Below are 17,347 nucleotides of genomic sequence, written 5' to 3' on the forward strand. Positions count from 1 at the left end.
TTCGGATTACAAATAATTATTCGCATTTGGATATTACACAAACCATTTATATTTGCATTATATGTGTAATGAATTCAATATTAATTTGCTACAACGCTTAACGTGTCGAACAATATTTTGATATAATATTATGCATGAAAAACACGATTTCCATGAGGATTACACCCGGTTGCTATCATCAGTCTCTGGCCACGATTTGTTCGTGGAGGAGTAAACTGTAGGGACCGATTCGTGTGGTAGGTCACGGAGCGTATATTGTCATCTAGAGGCCGTGGTTAATTGGTTATTACAGTTAAAAAGAGATTTTCGCGCTCATGCACCGTTTTTAGTGTTATTACACGGTTATCCATAGTCCGTGGCACAGCGTTAAAAAAGCCCTACAACTGCTTTTAAAATCAAAACGGTAGTGCCATAAAACAACTTCTAAAGGGGGAACAAATAGCAGAAAAAATATTCTAAAGGGGGTTCCTTTTTTTTAAATTAACTTCTAAAGGGGGTTGGTTCATTTGTTTTACTGGAATAGCCCTGAGATACATAAGAACTGACCTGTTATGTTCAGGTCAAGATATCCAAAAAAATGTTATGACCAAATTTCATGAAGAGTGAATGTAACTTACAGAGTGTTAACAAGGTTGTTAACATAGCCATATTAGGAAACATCCCCTCCACACACGGCAGCAATGTTTTTTCAACAAACCGGAGACCATGCATTTTCAAACTTGTCCAAGATATTATTGGGACAAATCTTCTGACTTTCATGAATATCTGACAACGAATGTGGCCTCTACAGTGTCATATTAGGAAAAATGCCCCGCCCCTTAGCGGCCATGTTTTTCAAGCAATTTAATCCATTTTCAAAATCGTCAAAAGATATCTAGGCAAAATGCCCTGACCCCCTGGCGGCCATGTTTTTCAACAGAACAGAGCCATTTTCGAAAACATCTAAGATATCATTAGGGCAAATTATCTGAATAAGTATCATGAAGATCACACAATAAATGGACCATAGCGTTAACAAGATTTTACTATAGCCACATATGAAAAAATGCTCCGCCCCCTTGCGGCCATATTGTTAAACCAACCGGAAGCATTTTGGCACTCGTCCAAGATATAGGGACACATTTTCTGACCAAGTTTCATGAAGAGCAGAAAATGAAAATGGCCTCTGTTAACAAGGTTTACATAGCCAAATAAAGCCATATAAGGAATAATGCCCCGCCCCCTGGTGGCCATGTTTTTCGAGCAACTTGAACCATTTTCAATGCTTTTATAAAGTACTTTTATTATTCTGGTTTCAAACTTCTCAGAATTGTTTAGTTGATCTATACCAGCATTTAGCCAGTAGGCACAAATACAATTTAGTATGTGCACAATGTTTGGTTTACATCTTAAGTAACTGAGACATCTCAACAATATCTCCGATTGTGAAACTTATGCTCACTTTCATGATTATAATTTTTACCAGATGATTAATCACTTTTTATGGCCCACATGGGAGGCATAAAGCATTGCACTTGATTGATGAGGTTTATGTCACTTAAAATATAAAAGATGGTTTAATGTTTTTAGTCTGGATTGAGGTATTGTGCTGTGTCTTTCTGTTTCCTGTGAATGTAGACAATATTCAGATTTTTCTTGCAAGGTTAAATGTTTTCACATAAATTGGTAACAATACAGGTGCTACAATTTCAGTTTTAAATTTAATGAATCAGTCATTTGTCCTCAAAACGCGCATCAGTTTTTTTAAGTACCCCAAATGCAAACTTAGCGATAACTTGAGCGCACGTGTTGTATTAAATGTAGATAATGCACATGCTTATTGCAGCTAACACTATTGCAGGTAATCAATGCAGACTGTGGGCTTGATGACATGTACAAGAAGTTTGACCTTCACAGAGAGGAAATTCTACGGCTGAACAAAGAAAATTAGCCATAATTTATATCACAACTCTTTAGTTTATGTAATTCGTGTAGTAGCAATTTTTAGGAGTATGTAGAAGAAAATTTGTATTAATACCTGTATTTGTTGTCCATCTTTCCCTTGTTTTTATGGCCCTTGTAAGGTAGCATACGACAGTATCGCTTGATTGGTAATTGTCGGCTCGGGTACTACATAAATGTACCCCGGGTACTCTTAAGTATACTTAAATGTACCCCGGGTACGAAAAATATACTAAAACATACCAGGCTAATTTAAACTGTACCAGAGTTTTATTCCCGCCCAAAATCCGATGTCGAAAACGAAACATAATTCTCTTTGAACAAAATCTGCCTTAAAATTCTTTTTTGAGTATGAGTTTCAATTATCTAGAGGTCATTTTACAAAACATTTACACAAATATTAACATAATTAATTTGAAAAATAATATCCGACAACGACCAATTTAGCGTTAGAATTCCTGTGTAAGCTTTATTATATTTTCCGTACCCGGAATACTTTTAAGTATAATTAGGAGTACCTGGGTACATTTTCAGGGCCGTACCCGGGGGGGGGGGGGCAACCGGGGAGGGTGCGGGAAGAGTCTCCCCGCCCAATTTTTTTTTTAGCTCAGGTGAGCTTTTGTGACTGGTCTTTGTCCGTCCTTCCGTCCGTCGTCCACATTTGGTTTGTAAACACTCTAGAGGCCACATTTCTTGTCCGATCTTCATGAAACTTGGTCAGAAGCTTTGTCCCCATAAAATCTCGGTCGAGTTCGAAACTGGGTTGCACTGGGTCAAAAACTAGGTCACTAGGTCAAAAAAAAGAGAAAAAACTTGTAAACACTGTAGAAGTCACATTTTATACCCAATCTTCATGTAACTTTGTCAAAATGTTTGTCTTAATGATATGTTGGTTGAGTTCAAAAGTGGTTCCGGTCCGTTGAAAAACATGGCCGCCAGTGGGCGGGGCAGTTTTCCCTATTTGGCTATAAAGAAACCTTGTAAACACTCTAGAAGTCACAATTTTTGCCCAATTATCATGAAAGTTGGTCAAAACATTGGTTTTATTGATATCTTGGACGAGTTCGAAAATGGTCCGGATCGGTGAAAAAACATGGCCTCCAGTGGGCGGGGCATTTTTCTCTATATGTATATAGTGAAAACATGTGAACACTAGAAGTCACATTTTTGGCCCAATTTTCATGAAATTTGGTCAGAACATTTGTTTCCTTGATATGAGAGTTGAGTTTGAAAATGGTTCCAGCCAGTTGAAAAACATGGCTGCCGGGGGGGGGGGGGGGGCAGTTTTTCTTATTTGGCTATAGAGAAACCTTGTAAACACTCTAGAAGTCACAGTTTTTGCCCAATCATCATGAAAGTTGGTCAAAACATTGGTTTTATTGATATCTCAGACGAGTGCGAAAATGGTTCAGATCGGTGAAAAAACATGGGCGCCAGTGGGCGGGGCATTTTTCTCTATATGTATATTGTGACAACGTGAACACTCTAGAAGTCTCATTTTTGGCCCAATTTCATGAAATTTGGTCAGAACATTTTTGTTTCCTTGATATGAGACTGAGAGTTTGGTTTGAAAATGGTTCCGGTCAGTTTAATAACATGGCTGCCGGGGGGGGGGGGGGCAGTTTTCATATATTTATATAGTAAAAAAGCTTTGCACACTCTAGAAGTCACATTTTTTGCGCAATCATCATGAAACTTGGTGAAAAGATTGGTTTTATATATATCACATAATTAATGCCATAATTATTGCCCTTATATTGTCCAAATTTTCATTATATTGTACAAAATCCTTGTAAACACTCTAGAGGTCACAATTTTGTTTCAGATTTTATGAATCTTGGTCATAATATTTATTTTTGTAAGCAAAGTTTGATGTTTGATAAGGGGGTCTACTCAAAATATAGGTCACCAGGTCAAATCTTACAAAAACAAAAAACTACATATGCCAGAGTTTTGGTTCAATAATGATGAAACTTGACCAGGATGTTTGTCTGGACAATATCTAGGTCAAGTTTGACGTTTGGTAAAGATTGAATGAACCGACTCCTCTCATGTGAGCGAACTAGGGCCATGTTGGCCCTCTTGTTTAATTTGTCATTTTTCAAGGCGAATTCAAATGCTTAAAAACTGACATAATACCATAAGAGCATTTCTTATTTGACACAAAACAAAATCGTCTGCAACTCCGACATTACTTGTAGATTAGACTTTAAATATGCTTTATAATAACCGTTTTCCGGAGGGTTTTTTTACGCAACGCGTTCAGATATTGAACTGATTTTTGGAATGCGAGTCTACCATCATGACCTACAAATGAAGCGTGAATTTGTTACGGTCCATTGATTTTTTGCGAAGTTGTGGTCCTTGGACTTATTTTTTTTTTATTATAATCGGTTTTCCGGAGTTTTTTTTTACGCAATTCTTTCAAATATTGAGCTGATTTTTATGCCCTCTATATGGTGGCATATACAGAGTCAGACTGTCCGTCCGTCCGTCTGGCATTTCATTTTCCGGACTTTTAAAAACGCATTAAGATATTGACCTATTGACCTGATATTTGGTGTGTGACTTGCATGACTTACAAATGAAGTTTCGTTCCGGTCCATTGATTTTGGCGAAGTAATGGGCCTTGGACTTAGACAAAGAAACTTACCGATTTAAATAAATGACGATTATCCATATCACCTTTCTGAGTGCTTCCAAAATTATTTGCTTTTCTTACAACAATTTTCAGACCTATGACCTGTATCAGTTGCTATCATTCGGTGCATTTCTTTCTGTGGTCAATCAAAAGAAGTGTAAATCAACCATCGATAGATGAAGAAATAAGTATCACAAAGGGTTGTTCGGGCATGTGTGTACAAGGCGATAATAAAACGTTGCTTATGGGCATATCTCCACTGGCAAGTTAAGTCCCCTTGTTTATCATGGACAATAAAAACACACCAGTTTTGTATTTAGGGAAAGTGTAATGTGTGCCCTTTCATGAGAGAAACATTTGCAGAGGACCCATTCATAAAAACTCCTATCTCAACAGCAAGCTGGGTTGGGGGGAGAGGCCTGGGTACTGGCCTGATTTAAGTCCAAGCAGACAATGACCAATCGAGCGGCAGTTTCGGTCCATACTTTTACATTCGTTTCCGGAGTTTTTTCTATAACGGTTTCAGATATTTACCTTATTTTTGGTGTGTGAGTCTACCTACCTGACATACAGATCTAGTTCGAGTTTCTTGTCACTTGATTTTTTACGAGATTGAAGGCCTTCGACTTGGGAATTTTCTTTAAAATAAATCGTCTGTTTTTTTCTGAAACGCGTTCAGATACTGAGCTTAATTTTGGTTCGGCTACTACTTAAATGTACCACGGGTACTCTTAAGTTTGCTTTAATGTACCCCGGGTACGGAAAATTACTAGCACGTACCCCGCAAATTTAGACTACCCGATTTTTATTACCGCCCAAAATCCGATGTCGTAAAATACTCTTAACTAAAACCTGCCTCAATACAAATACATAATTCCATGTCATTAAGCTAGTTTTTATATTTCATCCGAAAGAACCAATCTCTTGTCTAAGACAAATAAAGGTTTGATTTTATTCGCTCCCATGGCTTCCAAACGTTTTTTATCATCAAAACAAAATGTTGTGTCTCAACTTACCATAATGTATGTAGAGATATCTAACATGACGTTACATGCCTCACTATCAACCTGATACATATTTTTGTCTTGTGTTACATGTGGAATGACGGTCATAATGCCTTTTTTTCTCTTATTTGTATCGAAGTTTCGAATAATGCATGACAAACACACAATCCGCAATAAGTTTTGGGTTCGTTCGATGTTTAAATACTATTGTGTTGTGAAGAAACCACCACGTCCGAGTTGTTATTCCTAAAATCTAGAAATTCAAGATAAATGAGACGTGTAACGCAAATTAATAGATATTTTTTTACTCTGATTGGCTACAATTGCTGGAATATCCTCAATGGGATACGCAACTAAATATTTGTCACGTGTAAGCTTAGATTTAACATCCAAGAGTAATAGAAAGGGCAGGAGATAAAACTGTTGTTCACTTATGAATCTCAATCGATCGGTAGATCCGACAATTCGTATTTATTGGAAGATATTTTTAATAATGGTCGTAACGTGTTAATGACGCCACATCCGGAAAAGTATAAAAAGCGCATCGCTGTTATAAACAGAAAGTAGGGCATATAAGTCCTCATTCAAAGACACCAAAAGCTTATAACAATTACTTGCACGCAAACATCCCACAATTAGCCTTTTCATTCTAACATCACGCATTAAGGGTTTCGGGACATGCCGATATCATGAGGTGTAAGCTTCTCCCCTGGATATTTAACAGGAGTTTTGTCATTCGATTTTTAAACCTTATATTAAAATGTCCGAATTTATGACCGTCCGGAGCAAATTACTATTCCTGATTGCCACAAATGCCACTATACATCGTATCTTACGTGCGGCTTAGAAAAACAGGATAGAGTAATTTATTAAAGATCATTGATTATTATGCTCTTTTTTCAAATAAAAACTGTTTAGTTTCATTAGATGTAAGATATTTCAGGAAAACACATTACTGTAATTCTAATTTATTTCAATACTTAAAATTGATCTGGATTACTTTCCATCGATAATATTTATGCTTTTGGTTTCGCTATTTTTTCTGGAATAAAGAACTATTTAAGAACGATTTAATTGGTTTAGATTTGAGAAACTAAATTCTGATTAGATAATCATTGATTTGATATATGGATAACGGAATTAAAACATACATGCCAGATCTCGACGGGACAGTCCCGGCAGTTTGGTGATTGTTCAGGCGTCCCGATATGAGACAATTTGTCAAGATATTCGTAAATTAAACGTTCTATAAATTCACAATAAAATTCGCTATTCAAGCTCTGTCTGGCTAAAAGTTACCATCGCTTATCCCTTTATTGCCCCCTATTTACAACCAACGTCTACTTCTCGAGTGCAACATACCGGTATGTTAGGCGTAGAGATCTGGCATGTATGTTTTAATACCGTTATCCATATAGAAAAATCACGGTTATGTGTTTTCCTGAAATATCTTACATCTAATGAAACTAAACAGTCTGTTAGACTGCATTTAAGGTTAACCAATCGCAAGAAAAAAATCAGCATTTCAAAGCTTAAACAATGTTTTGTTTTCTGCATTCTTCAATATGTATAAGATACAGTAAGCTAAGTGAACGAAGCAATAAGTAGACGTACATGTATCAAATATGTAAGAATAAATTAAATAAAGCTTAAACGCAGTGTTGCAAAACGCACACTTTTATTGCTTCAAACTTTATACAGCCGGGATTCGATCATAAATTTCGTGAAATTATGTACAAAAGCATGAAACTGTATTCACCCGGGATTCGATAATAAATTTTGTGACAACATATTTTAAAAATTATGTGTTCGTTTCGTTGTATTGCTTCGTTGCACCCTTTTTCGGTCCATGTGAATTACCGTGTCGCTAATGGAGACTAACCACAATAGTTATATCATCCCGATGAAGAAAAGAGTTTAGCGATTCAATGCGTAGACATCATATAAAAATAAAGTTAACCCATACAAAATCAGTGTTCCGTATATAATAGCCATAATTTCAACGCTTGATGTGGTCTTGTAACACTGTATCTTGTTAAATCTGTGTTACCAGACCACATCTAGCGTTCACATTTTGGCTATTGCTTTAAGGAACAATGATTTTGTATGGGTTAACTTTATTTTATCAAATATTTTACGAAATATTCGTTGATTTTGAGTGTTTATGAGGCTTTACATGGTTATGTTATCGCAAGATATTTGTATATACGATGGTTACTTCGTTGTAACCTAACCCAAGTCATCAAGAGGGCTTGGTAAAGGCCATGGTTTCAACAAGACCAAGGGTGGCTCTCGCCGGGCTTACTATAACAAGCAGAACACCCTCCATCTGCGCAGGAAGCGTTAAAAACTTTTTTAACCTAACCATTGAAATTTTGTAACTTACCACAGAAAAATTTTAACTGGTTCCCCGTTGAATATAACCGTTGACTCCGTTAAGTATATTATTGTCAACTGCGTTAATCAAGTTACTAAAGTTAATATTAACCACTGTTATACAATTGACCGCTGAGTTTAAAAAAACTGTTAAAACACAAATAAATTTTTAATGTTTATCGTAGTTTTACATAAATTTACTTTCATTTTCGACTGATTTTCAGAAAAAAGTTTGTACATATTGCATAGCTATGAATTGATAGTAAATCGACGAGTGGTCCCTCTCCTTATACCATCCCGTCTGCAAATTATCATCTCGTTCATTGATGGAAGCTGTTATCAAAGCAATGACTCATAATGGAAACCAAAACTGCGACTTTGTACATCTACTTATAACTTTTTTGGAAGTATCTTTGCATAAAAAATACAATATTCGAATATGAACTTTGGATTCGAATATTCGGCCGATTTTCGAATATTCGGATATTCGGTCCCATCCCTAATTATATTATATATACATGTAACTCGACTTTATTAAAAAATTTCACTGAGACAATAATATGTAATATACCACATTGTAAACTGCCCATAGGCATTTAACAATTAAGAGAGTTTACTTATGTAACTAATTAGACTTATTTCCATGGTTCGTATGTCACGATGAAAACATTGATCAAATATGTTAACAACAATTGACAATGGAACGGTAGACTACATAGCTGACCGACGAACTGAAGCTTTCCATCGATTATAAGTGATGCAATCGAGGCGCTGTTGTATATAACACAATTCAAGTCCAGTGGAAGTTTGCCGGGAAGGCACTGAGCTGTTTCTTTTTGGATTAAGCCGACCTCACCAACAAAAAGGGCCCATTGTAAAACTACATACTGGTACATCTTCAAGGTTATAGCCCTCGTACTGCTCGAGATTCGATCATAAACTCTGACAGTGTACCTACACACGCTCCTCAATCTTCATGATTGTGGCTACTATGGAGATAGTTGGATACGGTATACTGAGGGTTTTCTCGAGCATTTTGAAAATGCACAAGGTCAAACATCCACAGTTAAAATAGGTTTATTTTTTTAATATTTAATGTGAACTAAATTTTTACGTAAATTAAATGCTGAAACAAGCCCACACATTAAATTATTGGAAATAAAGCATCAGGGATTCTCCTGAAATGAAAATGAGACTCACGGGTACCTGTGTTTGGAAATTCAGGCACATGGGTAACCCCGATAAGGAAATTCATGCACATGAGTGCCACTGTACTCAAAGGTCCTAGGGGGAAAGGACTTAGCGTCCACAGAAGTATCCTTAATTAGCTGACAACCGTGGTACAGTCTTACCCGTTGTTTTTCAGATTAAGTTTCACTTACCTGGAGTTTGTTCAAACAATAGAAGATCACTTTTACACATTTAGTTCCTTCAGGTTCGAGGCGTGTTGTACCGCGGTTGAGAAGTAGACGATCTACGATACATGTAAAGTGCGGGTCCTATGCAAGTAGTACCGACACTGGCTTGTTTGATCTTGTACCGATTCGCCGTCTTCAATTTTGCATCAAACCCATAAGTGACCTTCTGTACCTACTACCTACCTTAAAAATTGTCTGAACAGATTTTGAGGATAATCGTCTACGCTGTGACGATCTTCAAATAACGTGGTACAAGTGATGAGCATGATAAGCATGATGATACGAATTGTCGCGGCGCACACAAAACAAGTCGGTTTTTCTAACGTAAGGGTCACAATTCTAGTTCTGAGAAAAAATGCTTTTGTCCAAATCATAACTAAGTCCAACACGAATCTATTTCCAAATACTAAGGCAGAATTGAGAATAAGCAATATTTTGGCAAATGGTCCATGCCCCTAAGTGAAAAATGAATGATACAATGCGAAGTCAAGTAAAATAATAGCAACCTATGGATGAATTTTCCTCTTTGCATATGCGGTTTTATAGTGGGCGGAAACCATAATTAATCTTGAAAAGACATTTGAAGCAAACAAGTATCCTATAAAAATGGTACAATAATTAACTACTGTTTAGTACATTTTGAGATATAAAAAAAGCATTATTTATTCTTTAAAGACGAATTTGTAACTTCTGCCACGAATGACGCTGGTTCTGCTGATTTGCATTCATTCATACAATGTTTATAGCATACGATGTCGTGTAAAGCAATGGCCACCCAATATATATTTTTTTCTTGCAATTAACAATAACCGATGTTCAAATTATGAGAAGATGCTTGGAAGAAACAAAGGTGAAATTTGAGCCTATTGTCTATGTTTCCTTTTTTCAGATTTTTTTTGTTTCACTGATTTGGCGCTGATTTCCCATTAAATATGGACAAATGGTCAGAGTATCGGATTCGGAATGGTACCGTTTTAAATTTCTGCACGGGGTAAACTGATAATCAATTGAACCTTTAAGACTTAAAACAGCTGATGAGTTGTTGTTGTTTTCTAAGATATTTTAATAAACTGTGTCGTGTTTTGTCCTTTAATTACCTCATTGCAGCCCAGTCGTCAATATATTCATTTGCTAATAGGTTAATTAATTAAGTAATTAATAATCAAATACGCATGCCATCTATTTATTTTTGAAATTGTGATCCAAAACATATTACCTCAAGCAGCATTCTAATGTTTATTAGACAATGTCGAAACATCTTCTTGATAGTATGTGCTGTTTTATGTTGAAGCCCATTTGACCTTAACCTCTGACTGGTCACCTTCTTTCTTTTCGGATGAGTAGCCAGCACAATAACTTGAAAGTAGATTAAAGGCGAGTTTAGAACAGTTCATCTCGGAGCCTATGTATTTTTTGGTGGAAAAAAAAAATATTACAAATGTTTGGCTCAGCAGTTATTCCGTCTTTCACAATAGCATACGTATTAAGTGAATTCAACATCGAAAGATTGCAAACAGTTTAAGAGGAGAGCACGCACTATTTTATTTTTTTGTGGGGGGGGGGGGGGGGGGGGAACTATTGTATGGTGGAAAAAAGAAACAGACCATAGTTTAAACATATTTTAGTCAGTCAAAAATCGAAACCGTTTCTTTAAAGAAGCTTTATTATATGTAATCGGCACAGTTGAAACCAAATGATTTGATAGAAAATGTCAACAGTATACAAAGCCCATGTAATATATAGGATACGGATAATTTTCACTGATCACACAGCATTAACATATTGCAGTTTTACCCCCATCTTTTTGGCAAACAAATTTGTGGCATTAATTATTCATTGTGTTGATGACACAGGATCTTGTGTGTCAGTAAGTATAAGAACTGCTGAGCATTGTAAAACGCGTCCCCAGCTCAATATCCGCATACACCTGTATTCGATGTATTCGCTGCATTATGTGTTGAGTGGGTGAATTGACATTCAAAAGACCTTTGCAGGCTACACAGAACTTCAGACAGATACCCCATATTCAAACACTCCATCAGCACTAGTTGAGCCTTTTAAGGTAAGCAATTTTTTAAAGAAATTATTCTGCGTACAACGCAAGCGTACACAGCTCAATGTAGAAATCAATAAAAGAGTACATGTATTGTCATACTTAATTTGATAAATTTATATGTCCGGTATCAAATGGCATTCCAGACTAGAGTTTAACTGCTTTAAAATTAGATAGTTAAATTATCTGTTATACCACTTTTACAAATACACGCTAACTTCCATCATTCCTTTAAGCTGTACATAAATGGTATAGTAATTTGATATAACATTTGAAATGAGGTATATTTAACTAATTATTACCGGTATGCTTTAAATGACACTCAATGCGCCTTATGGGCTACATAACATCCGAGTTCGACTAAAAGCAAACATCATCTATATTATCCCTCATAAAATGGTGTGGGTAAATACCGTGCAAGGTATCTATTGAAATGTTTACCATAATAAATCTTGTTATTAAAACAACTTGAGTACTTTTCTAACGGCTTTTTGGTTGGGGCTATTCAATTTAATACTGCACATTTAACATCGTATGTCATCGAATCCGAGGTTGTGGTAAAGGTGATGCTTGCGACTACGTGATTCCCACGGTGATGATCTGAAAAAAAGGGATGGTACGAAAAAAAAATTGGTACGAAAAAATTTGGGTGAGAAAAAAAATTTGGCCACGACAAAACAATTGGTTACGAAAAAAAAATTGGTACGGAAAAATTTGGGTACGAAAAAAAATTGGGTTCGAAAAAAAATTTGGGTACGAATAAATGTGGGTACGAAAACACAATGGGTACGAACAAAAATTTGGAAACGAACAAAAAATTGGGTACGAAAAAAATGGGTACGAACAAAAATTGGGTACGAAAAAAACATGGGTATGAAAAAAAAATTGGTACGGAAAATTTTGGGTAGGACAAAAAATTGGGTGCGAAAAATTTGGGTTACAAAAAATGGGGGGGGGGTAGTACCCGTGGACCTCTCGATAAATTTGAAAGAGGACGGGAACCAAGTTGCCTTTACCTTTATCAATGGCCCTTGGGTGAGTAATGTGGATATGGATGGTCGAGATAGACCGTGTTGACATAAGAAATGTTCAGTATACCGTGTTGACATAAGAGATGTTCAGTATTAATTTGAAGTCAACTGGGGGCCGTTTCTGGTACAATGCGTAACTTTACGGACGAAAATGTACGTACGTATAAAGTTACGTACGCTTTTCTGAATGCGTAAGTGCGTTTCTATAATTTATAAACCGAACGTAGCGTAAAACTTAGTTGCTATGTTTGAATAATCTCTAAACAGAAGTCTGGTGATTGCGCGGACCTTATAGAGAACATTTGAAGAAATTCATAAAGTAGATTTAATTTGCTTTCTCGAACAAACTTTCGGTAGACTAAATATTTATACATTTATCATTAAGAAGTACATTATAAAGAGCAAAATTCTTTCCCTTGTTTGCGAAATTGCGACGAAAAAAGGGGTCAACTGTAAAAAAAAGTTCAATCTGTTGATTCTTTTAAAATTAAGTGTGGCCATTCTTTGTTGTGCTGGATATGCTCTTTGTTAAAACAGAAGTGATGATTCTTACTGAAGCAAATCTTTTACGAAGGTTAGTCAGATATATTTCAAACTGAAATCGCTGTAGCACACTGGAAAAAAATGGATGGATAATACTGAGAAGACAGGCATGTGTATTGTAGCTTACACATCTGAATTTACAGAAACATAATCAAGGAGTTTCCTGACAGGAATTCAATTTACTGGAAGGGTATCTTTGATTATGTTTAGTGCGTCACTGAATTACAAATGGAATGTCCTATAATAAGAAGAACATCAGCAATGGCCTCTGTAAAGAAGGTAGTATTTTTTTAATTTTCATTTAATGATCAATGATAATGTACAGTAGTACAGTATGGTTTTAGAAGAATTAACAAACTCTGTAGCTTGTATTCACTTGTCGCACTTCTAGATATTTTTATAACAATCAACATCATGTTTTTACCATGTTTATATTTATACTTGTGTGCAAAATATGTAAAAAAAACAACAGATTTTTACTCATAAATTCATTTAAAATGAGAATCTTTTTTCTGTGATAAATTAACATTGTCCATGAATGCTTCTATTAATTTGAGACAATAGGCATTTGCAATTATCATAAAGTATGCTTCTTCACATATATAATTATATTATATTTTTGTTCAATATTTAAAAAACATGCATGGATTGGTAAAATATATGTCAGGGTATGTACCAGTTGTTATTAGTTCTAAATACAAAATTTGAGAAATTGGGATCCATCCTGGGTCATTGGTATGGGGTAATTGGTATGACAAGCGGGCACTTGCGTAAACCTGAATCACTTTACATGCTTTACCAACACAATGACTGAAATATTTGTGAAAAAGTTCAGTCACTCATAATATACTTAAACATAATGCCATTCACTAATGGAAACTAATGCATCAATTTAAATTCATGGACAAGTTTTACACATCTGGCTTAATGTACATATGAACAAAACACAGGGAGAAAGCAAACCATTTTTAAATATTCCTATTTTTATGAAGTTAAATTTTACTGGTTGAATCATGTCAGGATGACAAAATTTATTCTTGCAAGTTCCTAATAATTATGCTATTAAAAAATATGTGTCCCTATACTTGATATTAAATTTCTATTACATTTTTTTTTTAATCAGTAAAAATTGTGCTATTCAAATGTTTTTTCATGTGTTTGGGAAAGATACATAATTATGAGAATATGTTAAATATGTTGTTTTATTCAGTTCAAATCTTTAATGGTTTTTTTTCAATTGATTTTTGAACACATACACTGACACCATACATGTCCGCAAAAAGCTTTATTTAATGCAAAACAAACAACTTCTTTTGAATTTATATTGTCTTATAAGTTATGTTTTTGACAAATAACTTAATGTGAATATTATGCATAACTATGGTGTTAAAAGTGAAGAAACAAAATGGTATTATTTAAATTATTTGATTGCAATGGTAGTAAATGCTCTTCACAACACAAACATTGTCTATTTTATGTTTCTTATTTATTTGTACAAGTTAATGGTTTTAAAACATTAAAAAAATACATTTACTTATTATAACAAAGACAGTATACCTTATTCTAATATTTCCCAACAAAAAAGGTATATAATAACTGAATGTAAAAAAAAGAGAAAATTTGCAGCATTGCTTTTCACAATATAAGATAAAATGAAGTGGGTTTTGCAATGTTTACAGCATTATTATAGAAAATTAAATGGTATAAATGGACATTACAGTATGTACAAAAACACAGTAAAGAGTTTAAAGAAATGTGTTCAAAGATATTGGAAAAAAACTGATTGTCAATCTGTGTGACCACCTATAAAGAAAAAGGTTCTAAATAACTTCTTAGGACATAACAATTTTATTTGAACATATCAATGAAACTGCATTTAATGTGTCCATATGGTTTATAGGAAACTAAAAAAATAATCTTAAAATTAGTAATTAAATAATTCAGACAGTAAAGATTAACAATGACCTTAGTTAAAATTTGACACTTCTTCTTCATGGCAACTGCATTTATAATAACAATATTAAAGGTTTTGAATGTTGATATACCATATATAAAACAAAATGAACTGATTTTGTATTGTCCCCATGGTTTGTGTTCTAAAATTTCTTTGTAAAAAACCTAAAAACTCAGAAAAAATGATTGTAAAGCATACAGCAACAACACAGTTTTGCCATCAATATGATATTAATATGATTGATTACCGATGACATCTGATAATAAACAAGAGCACCGCATATCTGGTGCCTCGCTGTGCTGTGAAAGCTTGTCAGAATTTTATATTTTTGTAGAGGTCACAGTGACATTGACCTATAACCTAGTGACCCAAAATAGGTGTGGCGTTTAGAACTCATCAAAGTGCATCAACATATGAAGTTTCAAAGTTGAAGGTGGAAGCACTTTGAGTTTAGAGCCAAATGTTAAGGTTTTAGCACATTGCCTACAGCGGACGGGCAGACGTTGGACAACTAGCTGGTTATGACAATAGCTCGGGTTTTCTCTCTCCGAAAACAGCCTCGCTAAAAATACAACTTTGAGCATATTACAACTGTAACTTACCAAAAACAAACCTAATTGGTTTAAAAGTCATAGTGTTTTGACAGTTTTTGTATAGAATGACATATTTGGTACATTTCAATACATGTTTTCAGTAAATTTACTTCAACAGTGAAAACTTTTCAAACCTACTTTAAAATTAGCCATTATTAATATTCAGATAACTTAAGTTTAAGTTGTTACAATAACCATTGCGCAAAGTTAGCCAAGTGTGTGAGCCTTGACCTTTACTTCCAGTTTATAATTGCAGCGCTTAAACAACTGATGCTTGATTGGTCATTGTTGGCCCCGTACTACTTAAAAGTACCCGGGGTACTCTTAAGTACACTTCAATGTACCCTGGGTACAGAGTTGTATTCCTGCCTAAAATCTGATGTCATCAAACGCACTTCCAAATACGAAACAAAATCCTCTTTGAACAAAACCTAACTCAATATGCTTTTTTGAGTACGAGTTTCGATAATATCATCGCGGAGGCCATTTCACAGAATGTAAACAGAAACATTTTTAATTTGAAAATAGAGCCAACAACAGCAGATTTAGCCTAAGTATTCCTGGGTATGTTTAAGTATATTTTCTGTACCCAGGGTATATTGTAGCATACATAATAGTACCCAGGGAACTTTCAAGTAGTACCAGAGCTGACAAAGACCAATCTAACTCAACTTAGCTAACATGTCGACAGGTTGTATCTCATAGTCTCTGCAGTATATTTTATTTTACGCAGTTTTGACAAAATGATATATGCATGATATTATTTCCAATGAAATGGATCTTGATGCAGAACTTCTGCTTAAACTGTAAATGTGCCAAATTCAACAATCAAGTGACAACCGTATACACATTTATAAGAAGCGCTGTTGACATATCAATTAAAATTGTATACAGTAATCTACGTTTTTGTAAATAGTTGCATTTATATTATACTGCTGGTATTAAGTAGTTAAACTTGATGTTGAAATTAAAATAATAAATCGCGAAGTCCTCAGATACAAATTATACTGTGCTGTTACGAAGGGAATACAATCTCATAGTTCAATGAACAATACTTTGTTAAGGTATGTTCCCTTATATTTGAATCTACAACGTTGTAATATCTTGCAGTTTATTTCCGCCAGCTTTTTGTATTCATCGTATAAAAGAGCTGCATTTAGATCCTTGAAATTCAACACTATTTCTTTTCAATCCTTTCAACTTATTGTGAATGCCTACGCATCGTTGCACATAATAAGACCATTATGTTACAATTCAATACATTATGTATTGGCAAACTTTGGATTGGCAAATCGCATGAATCGCAGTTTTACCTTTAGCCAGTTACGTGTGTGTTTTATTATTGATCCAAATCGCAAGTTAAGGTAGCTCGGGAGAAATTGAAAATCATATTAGCAGTGAAACTAGAGGTACGATTCACGCTATTATATAAATATTAGAAAGGTATTCTGTATATCTAACTTTCATTCATGGATTAGAATATACTGTTCACTTTATTAAAATCTTAAATGCATATCGGAACTATTATGGCAATGCAACAAAACGCGGGTTAATTTGCTATTGTTTTTATTTATATTTTATAAATTAAAATTTGACTCTTGTTGATACGAAACATTATTTAATTATATGTAACAGTAACGTGATTCACGATCGATTTCTCTATAGTCAACATATTTCGAAGCCTGACATGTACGCTTAATCTTAATTCGTACTCTATAGTCGTGTTTATTGAGGCTAATACGATTTTGGTTTATATAATATGTGTGCTTTTAAAACTGTGTAAATACGCAGCG

The 17,347-nt window shown here is 34.7% G+C and overlaps 1 protein-coding gene across 2 annotated transcripts in view; it reads left to right on the forward strand.

The window, feature by feature from the left end:
• The window catches only part of LOC127882073 (thymidine kinase 2, mitochondrial-like), a 66,665-nt gene extending 64,649 nt beyond the window's left edge, over positions 1–2,016 (forward strand). For both annotated transcript variants that reach the window (XM_052430498.1, XM_052430499.1), the window contains one exon: positions 1,841–2,016. In XM_052430498.1, coding sequence (XP_052286458.1) covers positions 1,841–1,930 — 90 coding nt within the window. In that variant the 3' untranslated portion in view covers positions 1,931–2,016. The remainder of the gene's footprint in view (positions 1–1,840) is intronic.
• The last annotated feature ends 15,331 nt before the right edge of the window (positions 2,017–17,347 follow it).

This window comes from Dreissena polymorpha, chromosome 5 (assembly GCF_020536995.1).
Source record: "Dreissena polymorpha isolate Duluth1 chromosome 5, UMN_Dpol_1.0, whole genome shotgun sequence".
In the NCBI taxonomy this organism is placed as follows: Eukaryota; Metazoa; Mollusca; class Bivalvia; order Myida; family Dreissenidae; genus Dreissena; species Dreissena polymorpha.